Consider the following 16,676-nt stretch of genomic DNA (forward strand, 5'->3'; position numbering starts at 1 on the left):
CCCCCGCCCCAGGCTCTCTCCCATCCTACTGGGAAGTTGCCCCCTGGAATGTTTTCAGAGCTCCCCACTCCCAACTCTTGGGTTTCAGCCCATGAAGTGCCACTGGGGCCACAGGACAAGGGCCCAGGGCCTAATGGGGGAGCCCTGGTCTGAGATGCCGGACATCTTCCCACCTTCCAGCCGACATGCATTGCCGTCTTGGTCAAGAGGGTCTGTCCCTCAGTGACCCAGTCTCTCCATCTCCACCAGAGCAGTCACCCCCAACCCCAACCTCCCACCAGGACTGGGAAAAGCTTCCAGAATAGTCACTCTGTCCAAATGGTGCTTAGCGTTACCCAGGACACAGGAAGAATTCTCGTCCCTGGGGTTTTGAGTACTTACTTGTAATGTGTGCCGCCCCACGCAGGATGTGAGTCACTACGGGCGTCTCCATTCCGCCCCCACCTCCCGCTGAGGTTTTTTTCCCCTCTGCTGGCTAAATGGATAACTGTAGAACCTTGCTGGAATATGATACATGATACAATGCATCCAGTGCCTCAGAAGGGCCCGATAGGCTTTAACTCGCCCTATTATGCTTTAGAAATGTTCACTGAACTGGAAGCTTAGATTTAGAGGAAGGGAAGTGGAGAAAATTCCTTGAAATCTCTCGAGAAAGATGGGGCAACAAGAAGCCTGTCATACTAAAAGGATGTCAGCTGCTCTCAGCCGCTCCAGAAACAGGGTGGAAAGAGGTCTTCTAATTCCCATACCCAGGCTCCCAAAGAACAATTGACTGGACACACGAGGCGCCACCCTCCCCACCCAGGGGCCTTACCTGTGCTCACCGGGTACTGGCCCAGGTCAGGAGGTGCTGGTCCGTGGGGCGTGTGGCGGCTGCACACCCAGCCACCCCGACTGGCATCCAAGAGCCTATTTTTAGGGTCAGATCTGCTGACGCTGACCTTGTCCTGCCCAGTCTGAGAAGAGACCTGTGGCATCTGCTTGCAAAATGATTCACCCGTGTGACCTGAAACCCTTGACTTTGGGAGTCCTGTACCTAGAGCCCACACGCTTGTCCCTGGCCCGGCCACGGAGGCAGGACACGCAGCCACCAGGGCGGGGCCAGGCAGGGGGATTTCCCAGCTTTGTTTTCTTGGGATGGACGAGGCCAGGTGCCTGCAGGGCCCTGCCCGGGGCTCTGTCCGGGAACAGCTGGAAGGCGGGAGATTGGCCCGCTGGCACAGAGCCCATGGGATGATTGGGGGCGCCCAGCCTGGAGAACTTTCCACTCCACACTTTTCCAGGAGTTTGTGGGGCCATCTCTGGGGAGTGGGTGAAATGAATGCTACATCACGCGGGGTGATCAGTGAACCACCTCCGCCTTCCAGAGAAGCTCTTGAAGCTTGGGTTCATTTGCATTGTGTTGCTATCTGTGAGACCTCCGGCAAGTGTCTAATCCATCTGGGCTTTAATAGGGAAAATAGTCATAATGCCACCTTTTTATGTTGTCATGAGAGTTAAACAAGATAAAGTACAGAAGGTTCTCAGCACAGTACCTGGCACAGGCTAAACATTTAAAAAATGCTAGGTGATACTAGGATCCCCAGAATATTCCCAATTCAGCAGTCTTTCCCAGGTCTCTCTTCTTGGCGGTTCCTTCTCTAACATCCTGCCTCTTTGGCTCCAGCCTTCTTTGCTCCAGGAGCCCCACCAGCAACCCTACCACTGGGGTCCTCCTTTTTAGGGCTGATGGGCAAAGCCCTGTCCAGGCTTCTCTATTTTTCTAGTAAAATCTTTCCACAGCTTTTTACAGTTCCTTATAATGAATGACATGGTTTTCCATCCTTCCCTATCCTGTCACCCTCTTTGGGCATCCTTCAATGTATGAAGGATTAGAAGGAGCAGGAAGGGGGTCACCAGTCTTCCCACATCCTTCACTTAATAGGGTCTCATGTCGGGGTCATTAATCCTGTTCTCTGTAGCTCTGTATTCAGCAAACCAAAGATCTTCCCCACAATTTTCATGTTCAGCTACTGTCAGTTTTATTTAGAGCAGTTATTTCTTCCAGTATTTTTTATTGTGAAACTGCTAAGAAGACTTTGCTTTTATTAATTTCTTGGTGCAGAGAATAGTCACAAGGCAGGGACTCTGGATCTAAGTGTACAAGGAGGTCAAGTACTGGAGTCAGAGCAGCAGGGCCAAAGGCCCTTCTGCAATCATCCCACAAACTTACAGGAGTCAGAAATGCTGGACCTGACACAGACTGAAGGAAGATTTCCGTCTAGCTAGGAGCCTGGTGGGTCAGTCCCTGCCCTAGCCCCATCCCAAGTCAATGCTAGGGAGGCACGAGGAGCTGCTGAAGATGCAGGTTCAGCAAGGGGCAAAAATCAGATGTCTAAAGACACCTGAGACACATAGATAGCTGATAAAGAGAGGGAGACAGTATTTCACACTGTCTAGAAGGATGGCCTAGTAAATAAAGCCAAGAAAAGAATGAGGTGAGCTGCTGGATTATCACCCCCATTAGAGTAGCCCCTGAATGTGGTGAGCAGAAGACTGGTGACCCTCTCCCCACTACCCCACATGCTCCCAATCCTACACACATTAAAGAAAGCCCAAACAGGCAGCACCGTGGGAGCCTCGAATAGCTGGTCCTCCACCATCCCCGCCAGCGGGCCACCGCCTGTTGAGACCGGAGTCCAGTGAGGAGAGCCCTTCATCCTGGGACACGGGGCAGGGCCGAAACGGCGGCCGCCCCTTCGCCCGTCATGCACTGCACGTTTGTGGGGAACCTGGTGCTAAACCATTCGTAGGGGACCTGCTTCTGGGACGGGGTTTGGTATGTAGCAGAGCAGCTCCCTCACTGTGATCTATTGAAAGTCAGCCATCGACACAAGGGTTTGTTAAAAAAAAAAAATTAAAAACATATATAAAAAGAAAGAAAAAAATGCCCAAAACAGGGTGACAAAGGGTGGGAAACCACCTCATTAATTATGAGGAACTATAGGAAGTCCTGTGAGGAGCTTATTAGAAAAGAGTGGTGGTGGTAGCAGGAGTTACCTGGTCTGTCTTTAGGAGCTGAACGGCTGACCAAGAGAAACAAACAAAGCCTCTGCACAACCCTCAGGGCAGAACTCGGGCCATGGGTAGATGCCCCAAAGCTGCCTTGTGTGGACACAGCAAACACACTATTATGCCGGATGGGAGCAAGCCAGGTAACCGTCGGCTAGTCTCAGAGATGTCTCCAACTGTTCCAGGCTCAAGGACAGTCCACCAGAACTCTGTACAACAAACAGTAAGCGGCACTAGTGCAGGTAAAGTATGATCTGTAGAAAGAGCTGTTATTTTCATTGTAGCTTCTTAGGAACTTACGAATGGCAGCACCTGACATAGGTTTCTCCCCGACACCACCACCTTCTCTGACCTATGTGATTTTCATTAGCAGACTCCTTTTCCCCACAGTCTCCCTCTACTTTCTCCATTTTCACATATAGGTAGATGCTGCTGTTTGTCCCGGCTTCTCTGAATCAGAACCACTCTTAGGCCCAGTGGCAAGACAGGGTAGGCAGGACACACACACACCCCACCCCGCTCCCAAAGATGCCCACATCCTAATCCCTGGGACCTGTGACTGTGTTACAAGGCAACGGGGAATTTGAGGTTGCAGATGGAATTGATGGCTAATCATCTGAGCTTAAAAAGGGGAGAGTATCCTGGATCATCGAGGTGAGCCCAGTGTAATCACAAAGGTTCTTAAATGCGGAAGAAAGGCTGAAGAAGAGGTTGGAGAGATGTATCGTGAGAAGGACTCAGCCCCTCATTGCTGGCTTTGAAGATGGAAGAAGGGGCCACAAGCCAAAGAACAGCCTCTAGAAGCTGGAAAAGGCACAGCAACAGATCCTTCCCTAGAACCTGCAGAAGGAATACAATTCTGCCAACACCTTCGTTTAATCCAGTGAGAACCAAGTCGGGCTTCTGACCTAAAGAACTGTAAGATGATAAATGTTGCTTTAAGCCACTAAATTTGAGGTCATTTGTTACAGCAGCAACAGTATATTAATATATGAGATTTGACTAATGCATGACTTTTCTGGGTCCAAAAGATCCAGAGGCTTCTAGTGCTCTGCGGGCATCTGAGTTTATGTGGACACTGAGTCCAGCTTGAGCCCAGGGGAAAGAGTGCCTTCCCAGACAGAGCCCAGAGGGCCAGGGCCACATCTCCACACATCTCTATGGCAGATATGTCTTGTCTGCTGACCGTAAGCCCTCTGCTCTCCTAGAGGTCTCGCTCTTCTTTCACACTGAAAAAAAAAAAAAAAAAAAAAAAAGAAATGGACTAGGGCCTGTGTTCTTTCTGCAGGACTCTCAGGGCCCTCCACAGCATCTCGAAGGGCTGCCTTCCTTCGGGAGGGGTGCAGGTAGGATGGCTCTTGTTTCTCCTGAGCCAGTTTCCCTGTAACCCGCTCACTGGCACCCTCTGGCCTCCCCCTTCTTCACCCTCACCCCAAGCTCAACACCACCCTCTTCTGAGCTCCCTCCAAACCACCACCCACCCAATGCCATTGTGTGCGGCAGAGGGGACCACAGCACAGAGCAGGAGACAACTCCCCATTCAATATCTGACTCCCTGTTCTTAGAAAACTGTTGGCCGGGCCCCGTCCCCAGGGAATTTCTCCCTGCAGAGAAGTCTGTCCTGCCATGTTCACATACCTGTATCTCCATTCTGAGTCTCTCCTCCTCTTGTCTAGAGCTCCCTCAAGAGGCTCCAGATTTCTGTTCCCTGAAGATTATGCAAAGCAGGTCAGCTCCCTCCCAAGCAGGGTACACTGGGGGCCTCCCTTCCTCATCCAGAAAGCCCACCAAGGCATTTTCCTGGATAAGCCTTCAATCCAAGAGGGGAACTTTTTGATTTCTTTTGACAATATCATTCTTAGACCCTGGTAGCAGGAGCCCCTGACCTGAGGTTGTTTTCTAGAGGTCCACGCATATCTCACACACACACACACACACACACATTGAGATACTGCTAAGCACTTATTAGAATGGCTAAAAACAAACACGAACCCAACAATACCAAACTCCAGTAAGAATTTTGGGGGTGCTGGGGCTGTTCTGTACCTTGGCCATGGTGGTGATTACACAACTATACACATTTATCAGTAAAACTAAGAAGAGTGAACTTTGCTGCATGTTTAAAAATAAAAAAGAATACGGGTGCCTCGTTCACCTGGGATCCGGCTTTTGGCACTGGCAGAGAGTGACTCATAACTCTGTCCACTTCTATGACTAACACTGTTTGGGCCACAGAGAATGTGTTTCCCCTTGTCTCACTCTGCATCCTCAAAATAAAAGGTGACCGAGTCTGAATTCCATGAAGGTCGGTGAGTTGTGTTGCTGGTAACCTGGGAGTCCAGGGAGGATTTGCGATGTGTAAGCACTTGGGTGAGAGAACAGACAGCTTATCCCACTTAACCAGCCGTCCGCTCAGATAGCACGCAAACCTGGTAGCACCGAGCGTCCATTGTGCGTCTGCGTTCTGCTCCAGCGTTCTGGAGGTGATCTGGGATTAGAGTGATATTCACAACAGTTACACAACAACTGAGGGATATTTTGGTACATTAGACAAGCCATAGGGTTCTTCAAAGTGTGTATACATAGGGCTAGATGTAATAAATGTGAAGCATAATACCAGTCCTTTACACTGACTCCTAGGATTGTCACTCACTTTATTTTTATTACAGTAGTCATAAGATTTAACAAAACTCTCAGAGAAGTGACTTAAGATTTTCAGATTTTATTCAGATCTTTTGGATTAAAACTTTGATATTCAATAATTATGTATTACCTTTTATTTAGTAGAGACTTCAAACATTTTAGAAAAAGAACTCTTTTGAAATGTACACAGAAATATTTTGTTTTTTATTTTCATTTGTTTTGCATTTTGATAAAAATATTTACATTTACTCACTTTGAATTCAGTTACATTTTATTTCTGATCCTGCAGATCAGCTCCATTCAATAGAAGTATGATGCAAGCTAGGTATGCAATTTAGTTTTCTAGCAGCCACATTAAAAAGAAACAGGTGAAATTAATTTTAATAATGAGTTCAGTAGGGGAGGGTGTAGCCCAAGTGGTAGAGTGTGTGCTTAGCATGCTTGAGGTTCTGGGTTCAGTCCCCTCAGTACCTCCTCTAAAAATAAATAAACCTAATTACCTCCCCCCAACCAAAATAAAATAATTAAATAATACAATAATAAATAATGAGTTAAGTCCAGCCTGTATATATGTTTGTGTGTATATATTTGTATATATACACACTCAACTGACTATGTCCCAAGTATTATCATTTCTACGTGTAATCAGTATGAAAAATTATTGAGATACTTGACATTCTTTTTTCCATATGAAGTCTTTGGAATCTGAGTATTTTACACTTACAGCACACGTCACCTCGGCCCAGCCATGTTTCAAGTGCTCAGTAGCCCCACGTGGCTGGTGGCTCCCGTACTGGACAGCCCAGGTCTAGATCATCGACGATGAAACACGTATGGTGTTGGAAATTGGGATGGGAAGTTCCACTGGTCCTCCTGCTCAGGCCTGAGCTACCTCCTTCCAGCCTGGGATGTCCCCAGTTCCTGAAGCCCATTGTGTGGGTGCCTTGGAGGTTTCTGTGGCTCGACCGGGAGTTGGCTGGCAGCCGGCAGGGCCACGTCTGTTGTGGAGCTGTCACTCTTGACTCTGATGGCTGAGCGATGTGAGGACTTTGTATTTGGAGAGAAGGCCTAAGGGCCGAGGATGTTTCTCAGAAATCGATACCTCTGTTTATCTCCCTGGCTGTCAAAACCTTGGGAGTGCCTGCTGCCAGCCCCCTACTGGGGGGCTCTGGAGCCCTCAGGACCCAGGGCCTCAGCTGTCAGTAGGGGTCCCCCCATACTCCCCCCTTTCCCAGGAGGCTGAAAACTGTTTGAGCCCTGCTTAAGTATGTCAGTGATCAGCAAATGGGTAAATTGCGTCTCTATTAGCACCTCTGTCTTCATGCCAGGACTTGTTTATTTTACAGATAGATGGCTGTTTCCTCTTCACGACCTGTTAGTACATCAAAGTGACATTGATGAGGCTTGACAGGGTGATTATTCATGTGTGGGAGGCAGGAGGACAGGGGAGTGAATGGCTTGTGCTTTCAAAACATAAGGAATTGGGTTCAAATCCTGCCCCTGCCACTTAGCTCTGAGCTGGTGCAAGTCCCTTAACTTCTCTGAGCTTGCACATTGGGGATGATAACAGGACCTACCTATGGGGTTATTGTGCAGATTATATACTACAATGCATGTGAGGCTCTTGTCTTGGAAGAAACAACCATTACGCACTAGTCATTGCTGTTCTTTCTCCCTCATTTCTGGTTATGTGTTTTAACTCCCATTGGATGGATTAAGAAGTCCCTAGAGGATTAAATTGACAAATCATTCTAGAAGCTGAAATCTCCCTGTGGTTTCAGAGACATTTAGTGAAGTGACGCCCTACTCTGTGTCCAGGCCTTGTTCTAGAAGCAGGTGGCAGGACAGGAGGCAGGAAATCAGGGCCTGCCTGGGGTGAACTCACTGTCCAGCCAGGAAACAGACCTCTAAGCACACACCTGCAGCTCGGTGAGTGAGGACTGTGAAGGGCGCACAAGGGGCCAGAGTTGCCCAGAAGAGCTGGGAAACTCAATAAAATGTCTGGAGAAGGCCAGCGCTGGCACTAGGGGAAGAAGGCTGGATGGGAGTATCTCATGGTAACATGCTGGTTGTTCAGGAACCCAATAGGCACTCGACAAACACTTGTTACACAAGGAGTGCTATTACTACAAACTGTCCTGGGCATTTTTAGTTCAGTGACAGGCATTAGCCAATCCATGATAGTTTAGCCAAGACACGTACCTTGAGCCAATTCCAGTTAGATTTGGGGATATTATCTGGAATGGGGAAAAACACACACATACACACATACCCATATATATGCACACACTGTATATGTATACACACCCACATACATACACACCCCCCCACATATATACACACACCCATATTTATACAAATATATACACACATATATGTAGGCTGGACTGAGCTCAGTTTTAGGAAGGGGTTGAATTTGACACACTGTCCAGTGGACCCTGATCTGACAGGGGCCAAAAAGGGACAGAATTCACCAGGGATGGTTTAAATGAAAAGATATTAATGAAGGGACCACAGATAGAGTATGAGCAGGGTTCAGGGAAGGAATGTGGAATGCTGAAGCAGCCAGGAACTGGCAACGGGGAAAGCCACAGGGTATAGATGTGACGCAGCTTGAACCAGGCAGATGAGGACAACACTCTCAGGGATGGCAGAGCAATGACGTGGAAGGAACCTGGGTTCCTGCATGACCTCTTGGAGCCAGATCCCCTTGCCTGTCTGGACTGCCCACCTCCCTCTGTATAGTGACATGAGAGAGAAATAAATAGCTATCCCTTTAAGCCCCTCTGTTTCAGAGTCTCTGATACAGTAACCCAGCCTCTACCCTGAAAGGCTGGTGTGGTTGCAGCAGAGGGAGGGAGGGAGAGAATGTTAGCAGATGAGGGCCTATAACCATGGGGCCTTGTAGCTGTGGTAAGGAGTTTGGATTTTATTTTCGGGAGGATGCTTCCATGATTTGATTTACATTTTAAGAAGAACATTTTGACTGGTATGTGGGGAATAGAATGTGAATAAAAAGTGAACTGGGGAAGGCATTGCTCTGGTTGTCCAGGGAGGAGATGCTGGTTCCTTGGTCAAGGGATGGTAGCAACAGAATTTGTGACTCAGATTCTGGATGTATTTTTTTTAATTGAAGTATTGTTGATTTACAATGTTGTTTTATGGTATACAGCATAATGATTCAGTTATACAATATATATTCTTTTTCATTACAGGTTACTATAAGATATCAACTATAGTTCCCCATGCTATACAGTAGGACCTTGTTTATCTATTTTGTATATAGTAGTTAGTATCTGCAAGCCCAAACTCCTGATTTATCCTTCCCCCACCTTTCCTCTTTGGTAACCATAAGTTTGTTTTCTATGTCTATAAGCCTGTTTCTGTTTTGTAAATAAGTTCATTTGTGTCATTTTTTTTTAGATTCCATATATAAGCGATATCATATGATATTTGTCTTTCTCTGTCTGACTTACTTCACTTAGTATGATAATGTCTCGGTCCATCCATGTTGCTACAAATGGCATTTCTTCATTTTTTTTTAATGGCTGAGTAGTGTTCCTATATTATATATATACACCACAACCTCTTTATCCAGTCACCTGTTGATGGACATTTAGGTTGCTTCCATGTCTTGGGTATTGTAAATAGTGCTGCTATGAACATTGGGGTGCATGTATTTGGTGTGCGTGTTTGAATGAGTTTCCTCCAGATATATGCCCAGGAGTGGAATTGCTGGATCATATGGTAACTCTATTTTTAGTTTTTTAAGAAATTCCCTTATTGTTCTCCATAGTGTCTGCACCAAATTAGATTTTGGGTATGATTTGATGGCAGATTATAAAGAATTACCTGGTGAATTTGACTTTGAGGTATTTGTATGTTCAGGAATAAATGAAATAATATAAAGTGCTTAACACAGGCCGTAGCACAGAAGTATTACTGTTGTTTTAATAAAGGCTTCCTGACCTTGATGATGTAACTTCTTCCTGCAGGAGATGCTGATGGAGCTTAGAAAAGAAGCTCATGTTTTATTAAACAACTCACTACTTTGATGTGGGTTCACGTGGTCTCAGACCATCCCTGAGGCTGGTTCTCAGGGAGGGAGGTCAGTGGGTGTGGCCCAGGACCCTGAGAGACCCTCACTGCTGCAGTCAATCTGGCTTGGATTGGGTAGAAAATTCGCTCGTCTGTCCATCCCACTAGAGCACCTGCTATATGCCAGGCCGTGTTCTAGAAACGGAGGGAATGGTAACAACAAGATACCCTATGTCGCTGCCTCCATGTTGCTGTTATTCTTTTCACTGGGATGGACAAAGAAAGTAAGGCATCTTTATTTTTCTCTAGCTCTTCTAGCCTTCCCCACAAGCCCCTCCTCACCTGCTGGGAATTGCAGACACTCAAATGTGCTAAATAATGAAACCCCAGTCTCTTCCCAATTAAAAGCCCAAACTCTCAGAACCCTCTTCTGTTGCACGAATGGATTGTGGGTGTACATCAGGCTTTCCTGCACGAGCCAAAGGAGGGAGGGAGCCTTGATGCTTGGGGCCCCTTGAGCCTGGCTGCTGCTCAGATTGGGCAAAATAATCTCCTTCCAGAAGCCTAAACAGGTAAAGAGCAAAGCACTCCCTCCACTTTTCACTTTGTCCCTGGGACATCGTCACCTGCAGGCCTCACTGCCGCCTGCCTCCTCCTCTGTCCCTTGTTCTCTTCAGTCATTCACTTCCTTTTACTTTCTTACCTGAACATCCTCTGGGCCTCCTCCTACAGGATTTGGCCTCTTTTCCCCATTTGTCTGGGGCTCTGAAGGTGAAGTGGCTTCCAGGTAGGGTGGACTGATTTACAGATAAATTTTTAGTGTTAAGTATGTCCACTGCAATACTTGGGACATGTTTATACTAAAAAATTATTTGTTGCTTATCTGAAATTCAGATTTACCTGGTGTCCTATATTTTACCTGGCCACACTACTTCTAGGGAACTTGATTATGGGGGAGAGGAAAGAAAAACACATTTAGTATTTTCAAAATATTATGTCTGATAGAAGTCTTCGCCCCTGCTGGCTTCTTGGCTGGACAGACTTAGAGGGACTTCAGAAAGAAGGAGGCTGCCCCCCACCTCCTCCCTAGCATGGGCTGTTCCCAGTTCCTCAGAGGAGCCCATTGTGTGTGTGTGTGTGTGTGTGGAGAAGGCAGGGGGGATGGTGAAGCAACCAACTTTGGCTTCCTGCCCTGCATCCTCCAGTCACACCACGCAGGCCTCTCTGGGATGTGAGTAGCCCCATCCTGCTGGCAAAGCTATTGCTTACCTAGAACTTTTACGAGGACATTTTTATTGAGCTATAATTGAAAAGAAAAAAAAACACACACTCCAAGACATTCCAGATTTTTCTCATAAGCCTGCTTCAGGCATTCATGAGTGTGTGTGTGTGTGTGTGTGTGACATTTAACTTTGCTCTCTTCTTCTTGAAATTAAGGACCAGAATAAAGATGAACTGGGAGTCTGGAGAGCCTGTAAAATGCTTTTCATTAAGCAAATATTCTAGTGTTTGGAGAACCAGGGTGTTATGTAAGAGGGCTGCATTTGTCATTACGATCTAATATCCTAATGTAAGTTTACAACCATATCTAAGAAACCTGTAATAGAATGCAGAGCCTCTTATAGATGTAAAACTGCATGGCAAAAGTTTATAAATTGTATGCATCCATTTAAAGGAATGTGAAAGTAAATCCAGATTTTGGCCTTTTAGAAACAGCATGGTCGTGACCACCCCATTGTGCCCCATTGCTGTTCTGAGAAGCTGCAGGGGAAAAAGTGAGTCTCTCTTGGAATCTGTGTGACCAGCCCTCCAATCCCCGACCTAGGCAGTATGGAGATGCTGATCTTCCTCCCCAAACCCCTGGCTTTCTCAGCAGGAAGGAAAGAAACACAAGCTTTTGTCGAGGACCTACTGTGTGCCGGGCATTGGGCTGCTGCTGTTTCCATCCTCCCAGAAGTCCTCTGTAATGCTGTGATCCATCCCATTTTTACTCTTGAGAAATGTGAGGTTCAGAGGAGTAAACTATCTGCCCAGATGACATAACTGGTTCAAGGATAGAGTCTGAATGAAACCCCGAGTCCATGTGTGTGCGAGGCTCCCGTTCTTCCTGCCACCCCATTCCCGCCCCAGGTAGCTCAACTTGGTGGTGGTGTACGTTATGATCTCCTTGCCTAGAGAAGTCCATGGGATGTACAGAGTACTACGTGTGTGGTGTGATCTATAAGGGACTATGAGAGCCCCTTCATCCCACCCTTAAGTTTCTGCTTAGTAGTCCTGCAAGTTCAACATCCAAGTAAAGCAGTGCCTTCCCAGCTCCCCTCTTAAAGTGTGCACAGGATCCTGGGGAAATTAACCTGTCCTCCATTTTTTATACTTGCCCTTGTATTTTCTCACATCTGCCTAATTGGCAACACTTTGCTCCAGTCGCTAGTCAGGTTGGCCCTAGCAGTCAACAGCACTAAGCTGGAGCCCTGGGAAGCTTGAAAGCTAGTGTGATAGGGTTCCATTGGGTCCCGGGAGCACCATTATGGGCCCAGAGGGTACAGGAGACAAAGCCTGAATAGCCGTACAGGCCTATGAAAGGGAGAGTGTTTTGAGGGATGGGCTGATGGCAGGCTCTGAAGTAGCAGCTGGGGTACAGGAAATCTCCAAGGGGAGATAATTCTAGGAGGTCCCCAGGAGAGAAGCCAGGCTGAGCAGATGTCAAATAGCTCAGGAAGTTTGGATGAAGAGATTAGTGCAGAAACCTGGGGGTGTAACATGAGAGGAGCTGAGTGACCTGGGGAAAGGGAGAACCCTGGTAGCTGCGTCCTCCTGCCTGCCGAGGAGGGCGGGAGCTGGGTGGGTAGGGGTGCTGTCAGGTGTTTCCCTTTGAGTTTTCCCCAAGCCAGGCTTCCCCAAGGCCCCAGTGGCTGCAGAGTTCATAGTTCAGCTGCCCTCCCCAACCCCACTGGGGAGGAAATGGAGGAGGCAAGTGTCAGGCCAGACTGGGAGCTGGAGGCCAGCAGACCCACAAGGGGCCTCCTGGTGGCTAGGAAGTCTTGGGCCTCTCAGCCGGAGACTGATGGCCGGGAAGGTAGGGCAGCTGGAGCTTAGGACAGAGCTTGGGAGAGGAGGGGGATGTTCCATTCCTGGCAGCCTCCCCACCCCAAAGCCTTTGCCACCAGCATTCCCCGTGGGCCCCTAACCGTCTTCTGATCTCTAGTGGGGCTCTGGGCAGATAAAAGCCAGGGCTCTGTTGTCCTCTGTACTCCTCTATAGCTCTGAAGCATCTCATCTTCGAGCCCTCTGCGCAAGGGTGGATGGGTATGGCTACTCTGTCCTTTTCTCATTTGCCTGTTTCTCCAGAGGCTGATTTAGTGGTTAAAAACTGGGACTTTTGGTCAGACCTGGCTCTGCTGCTGTGCTGGTTACCTATTGATATACAACAAACTACCCCACATGCTATTGACTTAAAACAAGAGCATTTTCCTTTATCTCATGATTTTGTGGGTTCTTAATTCAGGCAGGCTCAAATGAACTGTTCTTCTGCTCCATGTGGCATTGACACCTATTCCAGGTGGTATTTAGCTGGCAGGTGTGCTGGTCTGGGGGGTCCAATAAGAGGTCACTCTAATGTCTAGGGTCTTGACAGGGAGGCCAGAAGGCTGGACTCACCAGGCCCTGTCGACCAGTTCACCTACACGTGGCTTCTTTAGGCTGGTGGTCTTGGGAGAGTCAGACTTCTTGTGTGGTGGCTCAGGGCTCCCAAAGAGAGTATTCTAAGAGACTCAGGGAGAAGTTTGCAAGGCATCTTATGACTCAGCCTCAGAAGTCTCAGAATGCCACTTCTGCCCCAAATTCTATTGGCAAACAAGTCACTAAAGGCCAACCCAGAGTGAAGGCTCAGGAAGTGTTTAAGAAAATAGGCTTGCTTATTTTGTGGTTTGGTTCTACCACTACTAGCTAAGTGACCTTGAGAAAGTTTACTTAAACTCTCTTTGAACCTCAGTTTTTGCATCTGTAAGATGAGAATATTAGTAATAGTATCTACTGCTATGGCTTATGAGAATTAAATGATTATATATATGTATCTCATGTTAATGCCTGGTCTGGAAACACCTTCTCGTGATCACTGATATCTGCAGTTTCCTTTCTTCATGGGCACTCTGCGAGACTACATTTCCCAGCCTCCTCTGCAGTTGGGTGTGACCACATGACTGAGTTCTGGCCCAGAGAACTAGAGGGGAAGTGATACATCAGGCCTCTACATCCTCCATGCTTGCTCCCCCTTCTACCCATCAGCTGGTGTCGTGAGAGAGATATAAAGCTTTGTTTGTCAGAGCCATCAGCCTGACTAATGCCCGGGTACATAAGCTCTCAATTAAAGTTAGCTGCTGTCTGGCTTAACGTCTCTGCCCTGTGTCCTTGTCTGTAAAATGGGATGATAAAGGACCTACCTCATAGGGTTGTGAGAACTAAATGATATGTACAGTTGGTCTTTAAACCATGAAGGGGGTTGGGGGCACCGACCCTCCAACGGAGTTGAAAATTCACGTGTGAAACTTATAGTTGGCTCTCCTTATACGTGGTCCCTCCAAATTCACGGTTCCTCCAGATCTGTATCAGCAATTCACTTTGGTGGATTCAACCAACCATGCATTGTGTAGTACTATAGTACTTACTATTAAAAACAGTCTGTGTATAAATGGACCTGTGAAGTTCAAACCTGTTTTATTCAAGAGTCCGCTGTATAGTTTGACTTGCTGGCCTAGCTCTTTTTTGATCACAGTTATTTCATCTAAATTCTATAACCTGGTCATCATTACCTTTTTCTTCAAGCAAGATTATCCGTAATAAAGCCTCCTGAAGGTTTTAAAAGGATAACATGTGAATTTTGCAGTATTTTAGGCCTAAAGCCAGTAATAGTGGCACCATTTTAATTCAGAATATTTCCTGAAATCCATTTGCTGATGGATTTCAAAACCTAAATATACAGAATAGGATGTTTCTAATTTTTAAAGTTAGTCAATTTATTTTTTATTTTTTAAATTAGGAAATATTTTAAGAATACATAAAAAAATAGCAAACAGCTGTATTCCCACAACTCAGTATGGTCTTAACATTTTGCCATGTTTGATTTGTGTTTTCTCTAAAGAAATAAAACATTATGAATGAAACTGAAAAAAAAAAAAAGATGCATGATGTATCTAAAGCGCCCAGCATACATCGTACCTGGCATATGCAAAGCAGTAATTATCAACAAATTTTTAAAACACTGAATTTTGAAATTATTTTAGATTTACAGAAGAGTTATAAAGATAACAGAGACGTTTCTTATATACTCTTCACCCAGCTTCCTCTAATGTTAACTTCTTCTATAACCATGGTATGTTTAGCAAAGACATTAAAAATTGACGTCACACTATTAACTAAACTGCAGACTCTTTTCAGATTTTACCAGTTTTTCTGCTTATACCCTTTCCTGTTCCTGAATCCAATCTGGGGTGTCATGTTGCACTTAGGTCAGCTAATTTTTAATTGTGCATTAATTAGTTCATTCATTCAGTGCACTGAGAGTGCTACCAGCTTTCAGTCCGAGACTGGGGGTTCTGTGCAGCTGTTGATGTCAGGGCCCTCGTTCTGTGTGTTGTTACGATAGTCGCGGCTTTCAGTTTTGAGAGCTTGCCACATGTTGTACAAAGCACTTTCTACATGCCTCACGTAACCCTTCCATCAATCCTGTATGTTGGCTATTACTACGCCCACGTTAGAGGTGGTGGAAACTGAGGGATGGGGGGATTAAATGAGTTCACATATCTGGTAAGGGGCAGAGGTAGAATTTGAACCCAGGTAACCTGGCTCCAAAATCACACTCTTAACACTACCCTACTTCTTTTATGAGGCTGCTCTATAGAACAGGAGGAGCAGATGCATCATCACAGACCTCCTGGGGTAAGGGTGACAGACAGGAAGGCTTCTTGGTGGAGGTGCCAGTCTGGAGGTCAACCTCTGTTTCCTTGGTTGCTCTGGGGAATGTTTGGCCTTCTTTGCCTTCTGAGGGTTTCCCTCCCTTTTCTCCCTGTAGCCCCAGATTCTGAGCCCAGTTCTTGGAACCCCAAGAATGTAACCTGCTGAATCTCAAGCTCCAGGCCCAGCATGCAGCTCTGCCCCAAATTCTGGGCTCTCCACCCCAGCCAGCAGGGGCAGGCTGCCCACACCCATCTCCCAGAGGTTGATTTAGAGACTGGCTTCTGAAGCCACTATTTTGGATCCTGCTGACCGTGCGCAAGCAAGAAATAGGCACAGGGGCTGAGTTGTCAGCCTAGGGGCGGGGCCAGGGGAGATCCAAGGAAACTGGGGGCAGGCGGGCTGGGCTACTGAATGGGGACTGGCTTTGTCTGCTCTAGCGAATTATAGGCCCCACCAACCTAAGAATGAACTGAGAAGTTTTCCAACCCCAGGTTGGAGAGGGGCCCTGCCTGATTGGGCCCAGCAGCACCAGCCCTCTGCCATCCTCCAGCTGGGAAGTAAATATTTACCCTTTGAAAATGGCCCAGAAAGCACCTGAGGCAGCCAACCGCCAGCTGCAATTAGGACCAAGCGCTGCAGGGAGGATAGCAGAGGAGCTGCTGGCCAGTACCTGCCCTTAGAGGCCAGAGCCCTGGATCCAGGAGGCAACATCCAGCCTCGTTTTAGCTTCTCTGAGCATCAGTTTGTTCACCTGTAAAATAGGGATATTAATTCCTACAGGCCAGACAAGGCCATATACCTTTGTGCAGTTTATAAATTGCAGAAGGAATGAAGGGGGCCCAAAACCCAGCCCGTGCTCAGCTCGCTAAGCTGGGCACTGTGGCTTAGAGCTACGTCTGCTTAGGAGGAAGGGACACCTCTTCCTTGACCAAACTGTTTGCCCAGGAGTGCTTCTGTCTAAAAGGCTGGTGTGGTCAGAGGGGGCCCCTCTT

At 47.0% G+C, this 16,676-nt stretch overlaps 1 protein-coding gene across 2 annotated transcripts in view; it reads right to left on the bottom strand.

The window, feature by feature from the left end:
* Positions 1 to 1,069, bottom strand: part of DUPD1 (dual specificity phosphatase and pro isomerase domain containing 1) — a 30,550-nt gene extending 29,481 nt beyond the window's left edge. Inside the window, exon 1 of one of the 2 annotated variants that reach the window (XM_032491573.1) lies at positions 825 to 1,069. In XM_032491573.1, coding sequence (XP_032347464.1) covers positions 825 to 901 — 77 coding nt within the window. In that variant the 5' untranslated portion in view covers positions 902 to 1,069. Of the gene's footprint in view, positions 1 to 814 lie in introns of both variants that reach the window. The other variant, XM_014557787.2, reaches the window with a different exon arrangement.
* Between the last annotated feature and the right edge of the window lie 15,607 nt (positions 1,070 to 16,676).

Source organism: Camelus ferus, chromosome 11 (assembly GCF_009834535.1).
Source record: "Camelus ferus isolate YT-003-E chromosome 11, BCGSAC_Cfer_1.0, whole genome shotgun sequence".
NCBI classification, from domain to species: Eukaryota; Metazoa; Chordata; class Mammalia; order Artiodactyla; family Camelidae; genus Camelus; species Camelus ferus.